We start from the raw sequence: 17,807 nt of genomic DNA, 5'->3' as shown, positions 1-17,807 counted from the left end.
ATTCAGTATATCATGCTATAGTTCTGTTAAAAATAGGAAGACTTTGCTACGCGCCAAGGATTTTCTTGTCTCTCAAGAGGGAGGAGTTACTGTTTGTTTGCATTTAATATGTACAAGCACATGGTGACCTTTAGGATTGGAAAGATGTAACATTTATATCTATAAACCCAGCTCGTATAATTAGGTGGAGAGAAGAATTGGAGGAGAGACCCAGCACATGCATTTTCAGAAGGGTGATTAATTTTCTATTGAAATAAAAATGTTAGCTTTCTAATTGCAGAGCTCACATTCTTTTCACATAATTAATATTCAATCATCAAATCTAGAAGGCTCCTAGGAGCAAGTTCTTGTATAAGACTTTAATCCCCAAATATGCTGTACTCCCAACCCAGAAAGGCCAAGGACTCTGGCCTTTCTTTTTTAGTCCGACACAGTAATTCATCTCCCTTTTGAATGTATGAAAGCCCCTCCTTCCTGGGTCTCCTGCCTCCCACCCCTCTGTAGAAATCCATTTTATACATTGAGAAATCCAACTCTGATAACGCTGTTCTCTTGCTTGAGCGTTCTCCATTTCTGCTACTGGACCAAATATAAATTTTTTCCTTTTGTCATTCTTATAAGATTGATCCATTTCAATGTCCCACTTTACATATATCCTATAGGCCTCAAACAAAGACAACTCTTCCCAATATTTGTACTTTCATCAGTTACCTACAATTCCTGTCTCCTAACACAACTTTGATACTGAAATTTCATCCATTCTTTAAGATACAATTCAAATGCCACCCTTTCCATAAAGAGTTTTATGATCGTCCAAAGACAGGTAGTACCCCTTTCTTTTGTATCCCCAAAGCACATTTATTTTTACCACTCCCATGCATGTACATTCCTCTTACATTGCTAAATATCACTGCTATTTATATACCTGAATTAGCCTTTCTTCCAATAAAGTGATTGCATTTCCTTTGTATCCCACATATTACCTTATAAGGTGTCTTATAAATATTGAGGTTACTCAATTCATATTTTTTGAATTGAATAGCAAGCTTGGTTTTTTTGCTTTTATCTCTTTAATGTTGACCTTGTATACACTTCATGAAGTAGCTCAGAATCTCAAGGCTGATTTTTCCAAATTCATCCAGTTTGAAAAACTTTGGTAGTTAAAATTCTTTTATATCCTAAGGTAAGGCTGATCTCAGCTTACTGAATGCTTGAGAAAAAGACATATTTTGGGGGCAAGTCATTTTTGAATGATCATTAAGAAAAGCAATAGCTAACATAATGGGCAGGTAACAAAATTATTCAACCTTTTAATTTCTCTCAAGAAAAACATCTAAATCTAAGAGAGGTTAAATGACTTGCTTAAGAGCATAGTTCTAATTAATGGCAAGTCCTGATGATATTCCGAGTTCCCAATCTCACAACTGGTTTCTCAAAATTTCAGAATGAGCAAGCTTATTGATGTTGACAAAACTGTCTCTTAAACTCATATAAAAAAAAAAATTGCTTCTGAATCTAGTCCCCAAAGACAGAACCTTAGATAAAGTTCTTGCTGACCTATTAAGAAAAGAAAAAAACATGGGGCTTATGTAGGAGTGGATTTTACAGGACTCAACATAGCATCTCATAGTTAGTTATTGCCCTAGAAAACCCCACCCACGACTCACTTCGACTGCCATAGTGACTGAGAGCTTTCTCTGGCTTCCCTGCCAATATAATATTCAGGTAAGAGCTGTGGTGATGGTGATTGAGGATCATAATGCCAACATTCAAGGGAGAGATCCTCTCCCCCAGGAGGGAGCATAGTACTATCTTTGGTCTATTTTGCCGGTCCTTCTCCTCCTTCCTTTGCTACTATATAGATTTGAACTGGGAAGGGGGGATACTATGGCACGAGAGCTATCATGCTTCAGGGACTTGAGAAATAGCCTTTAAAAAGGTGTTGCTCTTACGTTACTGTAATCACACTGCCCATGGCATACGTCCTTAAGCCTTTCTTAAGTGGTGGACTTTCTAACCCATCAGGGTGTCCCACCTTCAAACCAAGAAGTGAAGCACAGCAGCCCCTGGAACTATTTCCACAAGCTTAACAAGAGCGAAGTGCAAGCACAGTACTTTGCCAAACTTTGCAGAATTCCAACTTTGTACACCTGGCAGAGGGACACTGAGCACAGCACTCACAGTGAGTAATATCAGGTGGACCATAAGGATCAGTCATATAAATGGTGGTGGGTTTGCCAACTTTGAGATAAACGACATCCGATGTGTTCTTCAATATTGCTACTGCCTCTTCATGTGTCACTTCTTCCAAACTGTAGTTGTTTACCTGAAAGGAAAATAATATCCAATATTAGACTCAAATCTATGCAGGTGAAAAGAAACAGGTAAAAGGATATACAGAATTATTTAAAGATTAAATAGCAATGATTACAATCCAGTATCTACATCATACTTTGACAGAAAAGATGGATTTATGGCATTAGCCAAAGCAGATAAGGTACCATTGTTGATCTAAAAAACAAAGTGCTTCTGTCTTTTTCTATGAGAAAGCAATGTATCATAATGCAAATTAGAATACTATTTGTGGAGAAAAGAAAGGAGAGGTCAAATGTCTCTCTTCCTATGCTATAGTTTTTCCAATTACAAAAGTAATACATACTCACTGAACTAAAAAAAAAAAAAACCAAAAAACTAACCAAAGTCTTTCTAGTTGGGATATATTTCTTTAAATAATAGTGACCATACTGTACATATTGGTTTGGAACCTGCTTTTTAAATCTCGTGTGACTCTTGGTCCATATCATAGCATATAGCAGCAACAAGACAGTTTCCTAGACAGCATTGTGTAGACAGCAATGTAATGCTTTAACCAATCTCTTACTAAAGCATGTTTAGTTTGCTTCTAATTTTTCTACTATAAATAATATTGTGGTGAACTTCTTTTTTCTGTATTTGCACACAACTCTGATGATTTATGTGGGATAAATCATGCAAGTGGAATTGTTGGACCAAACTATAGGAATATTATAAGGCTTCTGATACCTATTCTTTTTTTTTTTTTTAATGTAGTGTTCCGTGATTCATTGTTTGCGTATAACACCCAGTGCTCCTTGGAATACATGCCCTCCTTAATACCCATCACAGGGCTAACCCATTCCCCCACCCCTCCCCTCTGAAACCCTCAGTTTGTTTCCTGGAGTCCATAGTCTCTCATGGTTCGTCTCCCCCTCTGATGCCCCCCCCCTTCATTTTCCTCTTAAAGTGTCCTGTGGAAAGAAGAAGTTTACTCTTATACCACCACTATATGAGAGCCCCAATTTTCCCACAGTTACAACCAAACTTGGTTGTTTTTTGCCTTTGGTTTTTTTTTTTTTTTTTTCACTTTAATAATTGCTCCCATCTGGGGGCCTGAGTGGCTCAGCTGGTTAAGCATCCGACTCTTGATTTCAGCTCAGGTCACAATCTCAGGGCCTTTAGATTGAGCCCCATGTTGGGCTGCATGCTGGGCGGGGAGCCTGCTTAAGATTCTCTCTCTCACTATTGTGCACTCTCTCTCTTCCCCTCTCTAAAAAAAATAAAAATAAATAAAAATTGTTCCCATCAAAATGTTATTTAACAAGTCGATCTTCTAAGGCTAATATTGGAAAACAGGGCTTTGCCGGTGAGCGAGTTCAAGAGTACCCTATTCCCATCCACTTCAATAGCAACTCCTCCTTTTTACTGGACAGAAGAGCGTGATGCAAGTGCAATTCTTCCTTCATGGCAGTGGCATTATACTGGAATCTCTGCAGCAGTGCTCTTAGATGGTTTAAAAATATTTACAAAGTATTTTAAACACCTAGATTATTTTTATTTGGCTACTATTATTTTAATGGAGTGATTCTGTAGTTAATTTCTGCTGAAATGATGCAGAATTAAAATAAATGTGCCAAAGAGCATTAGATTGGATCCCCTACATCTTCTCTGTACTATTTAATTAGCACTTTAGACATAGAAGACCTTGCAACATTGCTTTTTTTTCCCTTTTAGCCTCATGTTCTATATATTCCATGTGCCAATTAATCCTTGATGGTGTAGACCAAGTTAGGGACCCTGGAACTGGAGGGAACTGGACCTGCCTGACGTGAATGAATGCTGACCATGAACTCTCCAATAAGCTATAAACTTTTCCATTGGTTCCTATAGTTCTCTAGACAAGTGACATTCTCTTACATCCTTTTGTATTTGCAGCATCTAGCACTTGTTCATCCATTGGTCAAATGCGTACCTACTATGTGTCAGTCATGGCTCTACATATTAGAGATATAGTAATAAATAGTAAGAATGAAAATCATAATCATTGCAGAAACTTTATAGCCTATATTACTTACTGGGAACTATTCAAAGTTATTTACATACATTAATACAATCGAAGCTCACAACTTGTGTGGTAGCTAATATAATTACTTTCATTTTACAGATGAGAAGAGCATGTCTCCAAGGTTAAGAAACTTGCCCAAAGTCATTGATCTCATAGTGGTAGAAGCAGATTAAAAAAGCCAAGCAGTTTGGATCCAGAGACAGGCTTTTAACCTCTCATCTATATTCCTCTTTCAGACAGAGAAGGTCCCCAGCTCCCTTGAATCTCATATTCTAGTAAGACACACTTCAAGCTTCAAGCATGTTTACTGAGAATGACTTTGCATGTAGATTCTCAGACCACCAGAGAACTCTTCAGATCAGGAAGGAGAAGTTGAGCAAAGGGTAGAGGTGAGAAGTGGGGATGATGGTGGTTTACAATAGTGGTATTTTAGTTGGTTTTTATTTGGTGACAGTGTTGGAACACTGACACAGATTTTAGCTGGAACAGGAGGCATGATATTGGCAAGAGAACACAGTGATTAAGAGCACATGCTTCTGAGTCATGCAGACCGGGATCTGAGTTCTGGCTCTTCCTAGCTGTGTAACTTTGGACAACTTACTTATTCTTCTTAGCCTCAGTTTTGACATCTGTAAAATAGGTATTGCTACCTCAACGGGTTATTGATTTAAATGTATTAATCTATGTAAAATGGCAGGAACATTAAAATATTGATGTTAGCTCTTATTACTATGACTATTGTCATCATACATCTCTCTTCTCAGGAAACAGGAATTCTTGGTGAAAATTTTTGCTGAGCATTTTCCTGTAAACATCTGTGAACTGATGAGTTTAATTAGGGTACTGTTGATGAGGCTTCTGTGTGGTCTTTTTAAAAATTCAGAATAGTACAGGATCTGGACCAAAAAGTGCTCTTTTGTGCTGAAGTCTTCAAAATGTTTTTCACGAAAGTGGGTTTATTTGGGTTAATTATGTGTGTGCATTATCCTATGAACTCTCAAGATAAAGGGCCTACAGCTGGAGCTGATTGTACACAGAGAGAAGGGACATTACACTGATTGGCTAGTTGCTCTTGTCATTGTTTTTTATTGTCTTTTTTCTTTTGCATCAAGTATCTGCCTATAATGGTGAACACTGAACAACTGGCCTGATTTCAGAAAAAAAATTATGTGCATCTGAATGCAGTGTTTCTGTGGGGTGCACTCCACAGAGAAGGGTATGTGTGCAGCCTGGCCATATCACTGGAATAGGATAAAGGCCTGAGGCCAAGCAGAGAGGTTAGAGAGGAGAGGACTCATTTTCTCCAACAGAAAAGGGAGCACTGAATTTGAGCACGATGCAGAGATAAAGGATAGCAAACCAGCTGAAGAAAGAGGTGCCAAAAAACCTGAAAGAAGGGAGCAGGGTCAGTGTTATGGGAATCAAATGAGTGCAAGCAAACATATATGTGATGGTACAATGGTGGGAGGTGTGGCAGCAGGAGAGTGGTAATAAAGAGGAATGGGTAATGTACAGATGGTGAGATGCTGACTTTTTCATATTTATTCAGGAATACCAACATGGTGGCACAAATAATACCAACATGGTGAACATAAATACTACCTAAGACATAGTACAAGGAAATGTAGGAACTCTAGAAACACTGTAAAAAAAAAAAATCACAAACTCCAAAGTTAACTTTTTAAGAAGGAGACAAAGTTGTTGATCACTAGATAAGATGAATTAAAAAGGAGCATTAAGTAATGGATAGAATTGTTGAATCACTATATTGTACATCTGAAACTAATGTAACACTGTATGTTAACTATACTGGAAATAAAATTGAAAACACCCAATAAAATCTTTAAAAATAAAAACAAAAAAGGAGACCAATCTAGTGTGCTAATGTCAATGATATGAAAATGAATATGCATAAAGCAAGACTAAAATCTTTGCAGTACACTGTAATTCATGGCTATAATAAAATTTATTTTAAAAACAGTAACTACGAATAAATAGGAAACAATAATAGTTATCTTGGGATAAAAATTTTCTTATTTTCATCTTTGCAGCAATGATCATGCATTAGTTATGGTTAGAATAAAATTAATTCTATATTTTAAATGAACAAGAAAAAAAACTTCAAATAAGAACAGAAATACAGTGGGGAGTCTGGGTGGCACAGCCGGTTAAATGCCTGCCTCTTGGTTTCAGCTCAGTCACCTCAGGGTCTCACAACCCTTAGGCTGTGAGATCAAGCCCCACATCGGGCTCCACATTCAGCACGGAATCTGTTAAGACTCCCTCTCCTTCTGCCATTCTCTCTCTCTCTCTCTCAAATAAATAAATAAATCTTAAAAAATGGTGCAGTGGCTTCATTATGAAACACACATAGCAAGATCTCATGACTGATGGGGAATTGAAATGGAGAAGAAGGAACTTAGTTTCTCATGGCCAGTGAATTGATTTAACTTTTTTACAAATAATAGCCATATTTTAAACCTGATGTTTCTAGAAAGGTAACTTGGATAATCAGAGTAAATTTTAAATGTAGTATCACATCTGGTTTCAACTCCTAGATTCATGAATTTTAGTCAGTTAACATATTTATTGAGCATTAAAACTTTCTTATATGCAAACAGGGATAATACTAATTTATTGGTTGATTTATTAGTTGTGTTTAGGAGACATGAGGGATACCATGAAATGGAAAGACACTGTATAAGATAGAGCAGTATACAAATAGTCAACAAACATCACAATCAGACACAATGCTTTTGCCGATCCTGCTGCTGAAAACAGCGCTTTGTGTGAAAATGATCACTCCCTACGTGGTACACACTTAATCTTGCAATGCCTCTTCCCTGTTCAAGGACTGATTTTCTAAATGGCAATAATTAGATTGTCCTTTTTTTTTTTTAAAGCATTGGAGTAGAGTTGACACACAAAGTTACATTATTTTCAGGTGTACAACTTAGTGATTCAACAAGTTTGTGCATGATGCTTTGCTCACCACAAGTGTAGCTACCATCTGTCACCATGCAACACTATCACAGTACCACCGACTATATTCTTTATGCTGCACCTTTTATCCCCCCCCCCAACTTATTCATTCCATAACTGGAAGGCGGTATCACCATTCACCTTCTCTTTGATTAGAGTGTTTTCATCTTTGTAATCCCCCAACTGACGCACTATAAATGGCAGGAACTTAATAAATGTTGAAACAATTAGCTAAATAAGTCAAAAATAACATTCCAAACGAAAAGCTATAAAAATTCCGCATTTTATAGGAAGAATGAGGCATTTGTGTTGAGTTTCTAGTTTACATTTGTGTTGAGTCAGAAAGGATAAGAAATGAAGGTCATTCAACAAACAACACAACATTTATGGGACACTCACTCTGTGGCAGGCATGGGATATAAAGATGAAAGGCTGGTACAGAAGGGGAGCACTGGGTCATGTCACATTATAAGGGACATGATCAAACCTCCAACACTGTTTATTTCTTTCTCCTCCATTAATCGTTGATGCATTTCTTAACTTTTTATTCCATATACAGACAGAGCAAGTAACAGTGATGTTTTGACTTACTTTTCTAGCTTCCTCTATAGCAGTGATGACCAAAATGGACAATATGATATGAACCACAGGGCAACCTACTGGATACAGGAAGAATTCTGTATCTGAACTTCTATTAATATTTATCACACTGATTTTCATCTTTCTATATTTTATGTATGTTTTAAAATGCACATTATGTATTAGCATAGTGATATATGTATGCAATATAAAGTAGGGAACTATACGTGTGTTAGAGGGAACTTTTTGTGTTTTCTGATGGAATGTACTCTTAAAATCATTTTAAAACCACTGCTCTGTAGTATGCACCTATATATATTAACTATAGAGCAAGTTCTATAAACCGAGTTAAACCAAATATAAGCAAAAGAAATAGAAAACAATCAAATGGAAGGCTTTAACCCTCAATAATATATGTCACTGCAATTGCACTGCATTGTAATTTTATTACATTTGAGAAAAATTAAAACCGAGTCCAAGAAATAATTATCCAGATTTTTCCCCCCTGGTGCTTCAGAAAGCACTCTAACTACAGGGGACAAAGTTTGAAGGGTGAACTATTTCTAAATGCCTTTCAGCCCATTGTTGGAAAATACTAAATGATGCTGTACTGGCTTGATAGAACGAGCGTTACCGCCAAAGTCACCCTCAGGAGAAGCAGCGGAGCACAGCAGGATAGGCTAGAATGTGATTAGATCAAAGGAGGACTGTGGTTCTTAACCAGGCTACACGCTGGAATCACCTGGGAGACTTAAAAAATTTTTAAAAAATGAAGCATGGTGCCTACCTCCGAGATTCTGATTTGATTCTTCAGGGTTGAGTGAGGCCTGGGCATCCAGAGTGACCAAAAGTTTACCATGTGATTCAAATATGAGAGCAGGATTAAGAACCAGAAGGGCTGAGTAAACTGGTGGAGGGAATGTGGCATTAGGACACTGATATCTAGGTCTGAATCTGATTTCACAATTTATTAGTTATGTCATATTGGAAATCCCTTTCTTATCTCTGAGTTCCAACGTTCTCTTTTGGAAAATAAGAGTAACAGTACTGACTGCCCTTTCTGTCTCAGGGGTTGGAGTGAGGATTGTGTGGGTGCTGCAGGTAGAAACCTCTTTCGCATGGAACCATGTGCTAGTGTCAGGAAAGAGCCATGTACAGAGAGCGTTACCCATTTCAGTTCTCATCTAAGGTCAGTCTAACAAATGGAAGTGCTTTCAAGTCCTGTTCATTATTTTGAAATTTCTACATATCTGCATTGCCTTCAAGGTGATTTTCTTATTAATATTTAGGTGAAGCTAGGCAGTTTTGTACATACCCAAAAAGAATAATTTAGGTGCTCACAACTAATACTTGTTCAGAAAATTGTACTGTTTCCACTCACATTTCCCTAAATCCACTTAAAGTCCTTACCACAGGATATTAATTTTGAAATAAAAATAAGAGTTACTTGGGGCGCCTGGGTGGCACAGCGGTTAAGCGTCTGCCTTCGGCTCAGGGCGTGATCCTGGCGTTATGGGATCGAGCCCCACATCAGGCTCTTCCACTATGAGCCTGCTTCTTCCTCTCCCATTCCCCCTGCTTGTGTTCCCTCTCTCGCTGGCTGTCTCTATCTCTGTCAAATAAATAAATAAAATCTTAAAAAAAAAATAAGAGTCACTTTACATAGGTTAGAATGGCCAAAATTAACAAGACAGGAAACAACAAGTGTTGGTGAGGATGTAGAGAAAGGGGAACCCTCTTACACTGTTGGTGGGAATGCAAGCTGGAGCAGCCACTCTGGAAAACAGTGTGGAAGATCCTGAAGATGTTAAAATAGAGCTACCCTACGACCCAGCAATTGCACTACTAGGTATTCACCCCAAAGATACAGATGTAGTAAAAAGAAGGGGCACCTGCACCCCAATGTTCATAGCTGCAATGTCTACAACAGCTAAACTGTGGAAGGAGCCAAGATGTGGTTAAACAGATGAATGGATAAAGAAGATATGGTTTATATACACAAGGGAATATTACTCAGCCATCAGAAAGGATGAATATCCACTATCTGCATCAACATGGATGGAACTGGAGGGAATTATGCTAACTGAAATAAGTCAAGAAGAGAAAGACGATTATCATATGGTTTCACTCATATGTGGAACATAAGGAATAGAGCAGAGGACCACAGGGGAAGGGAGGGAAAACTGAATGAGAAGAAATCAGAGAAGGAGACAAACCATGAAAGACTCTGGACTCTGGGAAACAAACTGAGGGTTACAGAAGGGAGGGGGGCAGGGGGGATGAGGTAACCAGGTGATGCGTATTAAGGAGGGCACATGTTGTGATGAGCACTGGGTGTTACATGCAACTAATGAATCGTTGAACACTACATCAAAAACTTATGATGTACTATGTTCTGGTTAACTGAACATAATTAAAAAATTTAAAAAATTAAATTAAAAAAAAAAGAGTCACTTGCACACAGCACATCCAGAGTATACTCCACTGAACACTAGTTCTATGTGCTTTATAAGCATCACTTTAAGCAAAGAGCTGCATAATGAAGTATGTTTGAAGATTATAGTGTTCAAGTTAAATTAGTTCCTGACTACAGAACTTCACTGACCCTTTAATATACTTAAGTTCATTGAGAATATGTTAAGAGAGGTGAGATACAGGTTGTAGAATTTCCCAAACTCAGTTGACCTTTTCATGTGACACAGTAATGGGATTAATATTTTAAAACACATTTGGGAAACACTGATCTAAGGCACTGCTACCATGGTACAGAGGCGGAAACAGAAGACCAAAGACGTACACGACTTGTCCAAGGTCACTTAGGTCGAATTAATTCTGGCTGCCTGTCTCTGAGTCCACCGTCTTTCTACTTCACTTCAGTGCCTTTCTTACCTTTCCCCTTGCCTACTGCTTCCCTTAAGGATATAAAATTACAGACTTAGTCTCTGTAAAAAATGTAAAAGTTCTCTCATTGACAATTTTTTTCTTCCAATGTCAAGCAAAAGTTATGAAAAAAAGAGACTAAGGCTATAAAGTTTTGATCACAATGTGATGAGAGTTTTAACAATTAGCAGCTCACGTTATCCCTGTAAAAGACAGTAAGATGACCCTGGATTCAAAGTTTCTGGTACTGTGCGGAAAAAAGATGAAGGTGATCACATTTCTGTAATATTTGTGGCCCTATATATCATCTTAATAGGGCTTAATAAAAACCAATGCGTAAAAATATATGAATGAATTTAAAAATTATCAATACTGTTAACCTCTGACCATCTGTCTCAAGAAATCAAGACCAGGAGTTAATGTATTTAGTCTGAGATCACAACACTAAACTACTGGTACAATCCATAAAAATCAGATGTCATTGTCATTTGACAAAATAAAAAAAAAAAACAACAAAATTCTAGTGAATGATAATAAGTGCCAAGCAGCAGGGAAATTAAAAAGTATATATATTATTTTGATAAAGAGAACAAATACCATGCATCTGAGCATGCCATGAAACATCAGAGAGGACCGACATTAAAGTCATTTTATTTGAAACACTAAGAGTCTTAGTGCAAAGGTGAGAGGCAGGGTAATTTTTTCCTTATTGTAGAATAAATGTAAAGGTCAGATGTAGCAACATTGCCTGTGGTTTTAAAAATGGGGGAATAACATTCTAAGGAATCAAAAGTTTTGTTGAAAGGGTAATCTACTTAGAGAAGATAAATGGATGTGTGGTAAAATTGATTGCAAGAGTGACAGAAAATGTGTAAAACATCTTAAAAAGCTGAGAAGTGAAAAAATGGCAAGACATAAGTTTTCAAACAAATGTAGAAGAGGAATTAATCTTCACCTTTCTGTCTCCAAGGGACAGAGCTGTGGATGAAGCAAGAAATGTACAGGGAAATGTCTTTTGATATAATCTTAAGAAAAAACAAATCTAATGATGGCTAGTATCTAATGGGTAGCTTCCAGGAGGCATTAAATTCTCCATCCTTTGTGTGTTCTAGCAGAGGTGAGGGGCTTTTCATGTTGCTTTTCTGTGGATTCTGATGTACCAATGAGTTGGAATAAGATAACATCTAAGATATACTTTTTGATTCTGTGTTACAAGAAGTACTTAGGGGGAAAAAATGACCCAGCATATATGGTATGAGGAAATTAATAGAGTTTCATTTTAGACCAGTTTGCTTACAGAACTATGAATGAATAACATAAGGGGAACTTTTCCTAAGAAGTGAGAGGAGGGAGGGGTGCAAATTGCTTTAGAAGGAAGAATAGCTATTTGGAGAAAAATATACAGAGTGTGGTACAGCTGGTACATCACAGAATCTAAATTATTTGTACTTCCTTTGGGGGAGGAGAGTAGGAGAGGAGAAAGATAAAGATGATGTGAATGTAGGGTAATAAAGAGAAAAGGAGGTGGAAAGGAATGACAGAAGGAGAGCATTAATAAATATTCTTGGGTTGAAGCAAGATAATTGGTCCTTTGGGGTGGCTTCCATGATTTTTTTTTATTCTTTTCCTCAGCATTATTTTTCTTTCAGAATATTATAAAATGAATCATTTTCTTTCATTTCTAGATTCAGTTTGGCAGTTGCCTTGGAAGTTCTAATTATGTTTTCCTTACATAAGAGAGGAGAGACCTATTATTGTTGAAGGTTCTTTTTTTTTTTTTTTAATAGGCTTTAAAACTCAAAATAGTTAAAGATTATGTCTCAGCTATTTTTGAAATCATTACATGTACAATGAATATCAAGAAAATGGTAATGGAAAAATAGCATGGTGCCTGGAAAATCCTTTCACAGAATTATTTAGACTTTGAGGTTTTTTATTTTTTTTAAAGAATTTTAAAATAAAGCTAGACATTTAAATGGAACTTCAAGCAATCAGCACACAACATCTAGTTTAATATTACAATAGTAGCAGTTAAAGAAATGCCAAAGAGTTGTCTACAACCAAATTCTTAGAGAACAATAAGTCAAAGGTCAAATGTGTTATTATGACAGCTATTAATTTAGAATGAATATGTCCTCTTCAGTTTTTTCAAATTTCATGCTCCGTAAAAGATGGATATCATGGTGTATTTTATTAAACTAACAATAAAGTTTATATTCTTGAGAAAAGTTGTTAGGTCTTATACCTCAATAATACTTTTCTGGTTCAGAAGACACAACATCATAAAAAAACAACTTTTACATCAAAGGCAAAAAAAAACAAAAACAAAAACAAAAAAACCCACAAAACACAAACACCAGGCAACAACAACAACAACAAAAATGCAGACTGTCTCAAGAATGAAAATGGTAGTTCTCCTTTCAGTATAGGGCCTATTGCTAACAATATCATATTGCATACTTAAAATTTGCCAAGAGGGTAGATCTTAGTTAATTGTTCTCACCACACACAAGCACAAAATGCTAATACTAATAATAATAACAACAGGAGTGAGAGGAAACTTTGGGAAGTGATGAATATATTTATGGCCTTGATAATGGTGATGGTTTCTTGGGGATATATTTAATACCCAATTCCATGGAGCTATATATTTACATTAAATATGTAAAGCTCTTTATATGTCAACCATACTACAATAAAATGGTTTGAAAAACAAAAAGAAAGAAAGAAAGAAAATGACTTCCGGTGGTAAAGAAGCCAAACTCTTCATTGCTACTTTGACTGAAGTCATTAATACCACATGTTTTGCCCGTCAGTTTGATCATACATTTTCTCCTGACAGAGTTCCTTCCTGAGTAGTGGTTTTTGCCTAGGACATGGTAGGTGTTCATCATATTACTTGTTAAATAAAGGAATTAATGAATGAATGAATGATGACTAAAAAAATGAGGTAAAGAATTGACTGACAAATTCTAGGAAACATGGTTACAAGACTGAGTGCCTGGATTTCAAATCCAGTTTTGTCCACTGTTAACTATATGACTATGGCCAAGTTAATAAACCTCTCTATAGCTCAGTTCCTTTTTGCTCATATAAAGCAGGTTGTTGCGAGAAATACATATTACATTACAAAAAAGCACTTTTAAAAGTACATGGAACATAACAAATGCCAAATAAACATTAGTTATCGAGATTATTATAAAGGTTTTATTCAGATAATTCAATACCAAGGTCATTGACAACTATGAAACTAAGCTATCTAAAGCCCAGGGAAGTGGGCACCAATGTGCCTTGAGGTTCAACCTCCGAAGCTTGCTCATGTCACAGAAATTACTATTCTGTTGAGAATATAAACTGATCTTTTCCAAACACTTCTCACACGTGTTGGAGATAATGGCTCCTTGCAGAGATTAGAGGCCATGTTTTACAAGGGCAGACATATGATTAGATACAAACATACTTCTCTTACTTGAGAGCTCTCTTCTATTAATTTTCAGTATTTGATTAATAACCTGTATGTTTGGTATAAAACAGTAAATAGAGATAAAGTAGTTTTATTAAGTGCAACCCCAAATTTGTACTGTATATGTGCTGCCTTAATTTTGCTTTAGTTTATCCTTGAACTCCATGGCTTAGAAAGGGCAGCCACGTGTTAATGTTAGTCATTGCTCAGGGTTCCTGAAGCATGTAGGCAGCTGGTAAGTAAAACAGCTGTTACCCTGTCTGATGAGGCTGGAGGAAGGGATCCATTTACACATGTGACAGAACACAGATTATGAATTCTGGGAAATCAGGGACTGTTTACACTGTGTACACTAGTTGAACAAGAGACCACAGGGAGACATAGAAATGTATACATCAATAAACCAGACAGTGAAGTTCCCTTTGTTATGCAAAGCCCACCTCCCTAGCAGTAGGGATGTAACACTCTCTCAGGCTCATAGGTTACCTTGGAAGAATAACAATATGTCTTGTTCTATGTGTGAAAATTAGTGAAAATTCAGATTTGTTTTTAAAATGTCAACAAAGCAGAAACAATTGTACATGTACTTCTGAAATCTCCCACCACAAAATCTGCTCTCCCTTCTTTTCCACTTCTGCCCGTGATCACTATTATGAACTGAAATGTGGCCATTCCCTCAAATTCATACCTGAAGTTCTAACCCCCAATATATTTTTTAATGTTTTAATATTAGACCATACTTGCAGATAAAGTCTTTAGGAGGTAATTAAAGTTATTGATTAAATGAGATCTGATAGGACTGGTGGCCTCAAGAAAAAGAGAGATCTCTCTCTCTCAGCCCAAGCACAGGGGAAAGGCCATGGGAGGACGCATCAAGAAGATGGCTGTCTGCAAGCCAGGAAGAGAGATCTCACCAGGAACTGAATGGCCAGAACCTTGACCCTGAACTTCCCAACTTCCATAACTCTGAGAAAATAAATTTTTTTGTTGTGTAAGCCACCTAGTCTATGGTATTTTGTTATGACAGCCTGAACTAAGACAGTCATACACTGGGAAACAAGAGCTTTATAAATACACACATAGTTTTGCATGAGTCACACTTACCATTAGCAGTCTGTCTCCTACTTGCAACCTTCCATCTTTTTGTGCAGCTCCTCCATCTATAATTTTAGTTACATAAATGCTGTTGTCTCCAGGAATGTGCTGGTTCCCCACACCTCCTGCAATACTGAAGCCTAAACCTATGGGAAAGAAAAAGAAAAGCTTTGTGTTTTTTTTAGAATACGCAATTAGCCATATTTAAACAATCTAAAAAATTAATCCTCAATTAATTACAACAGCAATAAATAACAGTAAGGATTCTACTTCAATCAATTTTGTCCTTCAAATATTTGAAGGTTTGTTGATTAATGCTAATGAGGCGAAGCTCTTGAAGTCAAGCCCATGTGGCCATTAGTTTTGTTCTATTTCAAGACTGTATGCCTAACTGTTTCTCCCTAGCTAATTAGCGCATAAAGGGTGACTGGCCAGAATAGGAATCAGCACAAGTACAGTCCTGCTCCTGTGGAGTTGATGAGCTCATCTTTGTTGTTCCTCTAGCGTAGAGAAGTATTGCCAATCATTTGGGTAGAGACCTAGATACTCTTGACATTTCAGGATTAAAAGTACAGCTGTTAGAAAATTCCACATATTCTTAGACAAGAGCCACGAGGAAGATACATTAGATATTTATGTAATAATTTCATAGAGAAGAAAAGGCAAAAAGAAGTTAGATGTTTGTCTTTCTTGTTTTTTTCTCTGGCCACCGTGTCATATTTACATACTCCTTGGCACTTATTAACTGCTAGTGAGGCTAGTAACACACAAGAAATGAATCATCCCTGTACAAAGTCTAAAGAAATAGAGTCTTTATTTTGCCTTTATTATTTTTACAACAAATCACAGAATATCAAATCATTTTAAACTTGGAAATTTTCTACTTTGAGAGACAAATTTACACTGTATTATAGCTTACAAGACTTTTATTTATATTAAACTATGGAATGATAAGAACAGTTATTAAAAACCTTTATGGGGCCACTTTCAAAGAATGAGTGATAGGCTGCTTAAAGTGTAAAAAATAAAAAATCCTTTCCAGAATATGATTGAATACACATTCAATATAATACTTGTAGCCTATATATTCATTGCATTTCAAAATTACAATAATTATCATACGAGTTACTCAGAAAGATAAATATAAAAGAATTTGTACTAAAGGCATAGGAAATTTCTCTAACTTACTTCCCTTAAGAATTTTTTTTTAAACAAACCATCCACTAATTTACCTAGGTTTTTTAATTTTAAAAAAACACATAACTGTTTTATGATAAAACAATCATTAAAATTTTTGGCACTTTATATAACAATGAAAAGCACTTAAAAAAACTTCATTTCCCTATGCTTTTATTGATTAAATATTGAATAGGGCTCTTAATGGCATAAGTGATTAGATAATGGAAAAATAATGGCATAGTAAATTATAAAGTTACACCTCTGAAATTACATTTGAAATTTTTTTTGTTAAATTAGCTATAATAGCTGTTAAAGTAAATGGAAAATGGATTTAAATTGATAGGGCAATTAAAATAATTGTTATCTAATATCCTACTAAAGTGGGTATTCTTTATTGATGCTTTGACATCCCATAGATCTATAAATGTATTTGTTTGCCAGATTTAAAGAATTTGTTTATCGAACAAAAGGTGACCAAGAGTAAATAAAATGCTCCCAACTGGCTTTTCCTATGAAATTTATAATGCATATCAGCTCACGTTTTTCAGAACTGTTACTTTACATTTATATATGATTATAGGGGAATTAAAAATATATTTACAAATGTATTTGTATTGATGCTAGGATCAATCTACTGCATTTATAATAGTATAGAAGTCATTCCAAAGTGTGGAAAGAAAAGGTTAAAACAAATCCAGGGGCTCTGATTTACATCCACTATAATAATAGCAAATGCCACAGACTGACTGAGTTAGAGAAGAACTAAGAAAACAAATTACCACTGTAAATAAGGTTAAGTCCAACAAAGGGAATAACTATGTAGTTGACATTTGAAGTTGAAGATGGTACCAGGACAATGAAATCACTATACTGTATACATAAATATATCAGCTAAAAAGGCAATAATTTTTATCCCCTGAGATTAGGTTTAAATATTTCTTTTTAACTAGTGACTCTGCTCAAGGTGAAACAAGCTATTTTTAGTAAGAACCCTCTGAGGGTACAGAATTGAAAATTGTCCCTGATTTCTCCTACTTTGACGGAACATGGATACATTAAAAAATAATTAGTATTAATCAACACTTAGCCATATTCCAGATGTTTAATTTGACATAACTAAATATGTAGCTTATGCCTACAGCCAGAACACAAATTTATTTACAGGTGGGAGTATCCATCTGTGTTGTAAGACTAAATCTGTCCCCATTCATTCATTCATTCATTCACTAATTCACTCATGTATCCATCCATTCAACAAACGTCTCTTGA

General features: G+C 36.0%; 1 protein-coding gene across 18 annotated transcripts in view; it reads right to left on the bottom strand.

Moving 5' to 3' along the window:
* DLG2 (discs large MAGUK scaffold protein 2) overlaps nucleotides 1–17,807 on the bottom strand; it is a 1,964,683-nt gene that overhangs the window by 446,902 nt on the left and 1,499,974 nt on the right. For all 18 annotated transcript variants that reach the window (XM_034666214.1, XM_034666215.1, XM_034666218.1 and 15 more), the window contains 2 exons: nucleotides 15,369–15,505; nucleotides 2,182–2,326 (listed from right to left, as the gene is read on the bottom strand). In XM_034666214.1, the coding sequence (XP_034522105.1) occupies nucleotides 2,182–2,326; nucleotides 15,369–15,505 (282 nt within the window). The remainder of the gene's footprint in view (nucleotides 1–2,181; nucleotides 2,327–15,368; nucleotides 15,506–17,807) is intronic.

Source organism: Ailuropoda melanoleuca, chromosome 8, assembly GCF_002007445.2.
Source record: "Ailuropoda melanoleuca isolate Jingjing chromosome 8, ASM200744v2, whole genome shotgun sequence".
Classification (NCBI taxonomy): domain Eukaryota; kingdom Metazoa; phylum Chordata; class Mammalia; order Carnivora; family Ursidae; genus Ailuropoda; species Ailuropoda melanoleuca.
The sequence above is the reverse complement of the archived record's forward strand: the minus strand, read 5'-3'. Positions and strand labels throughout refer to the sequence as shown.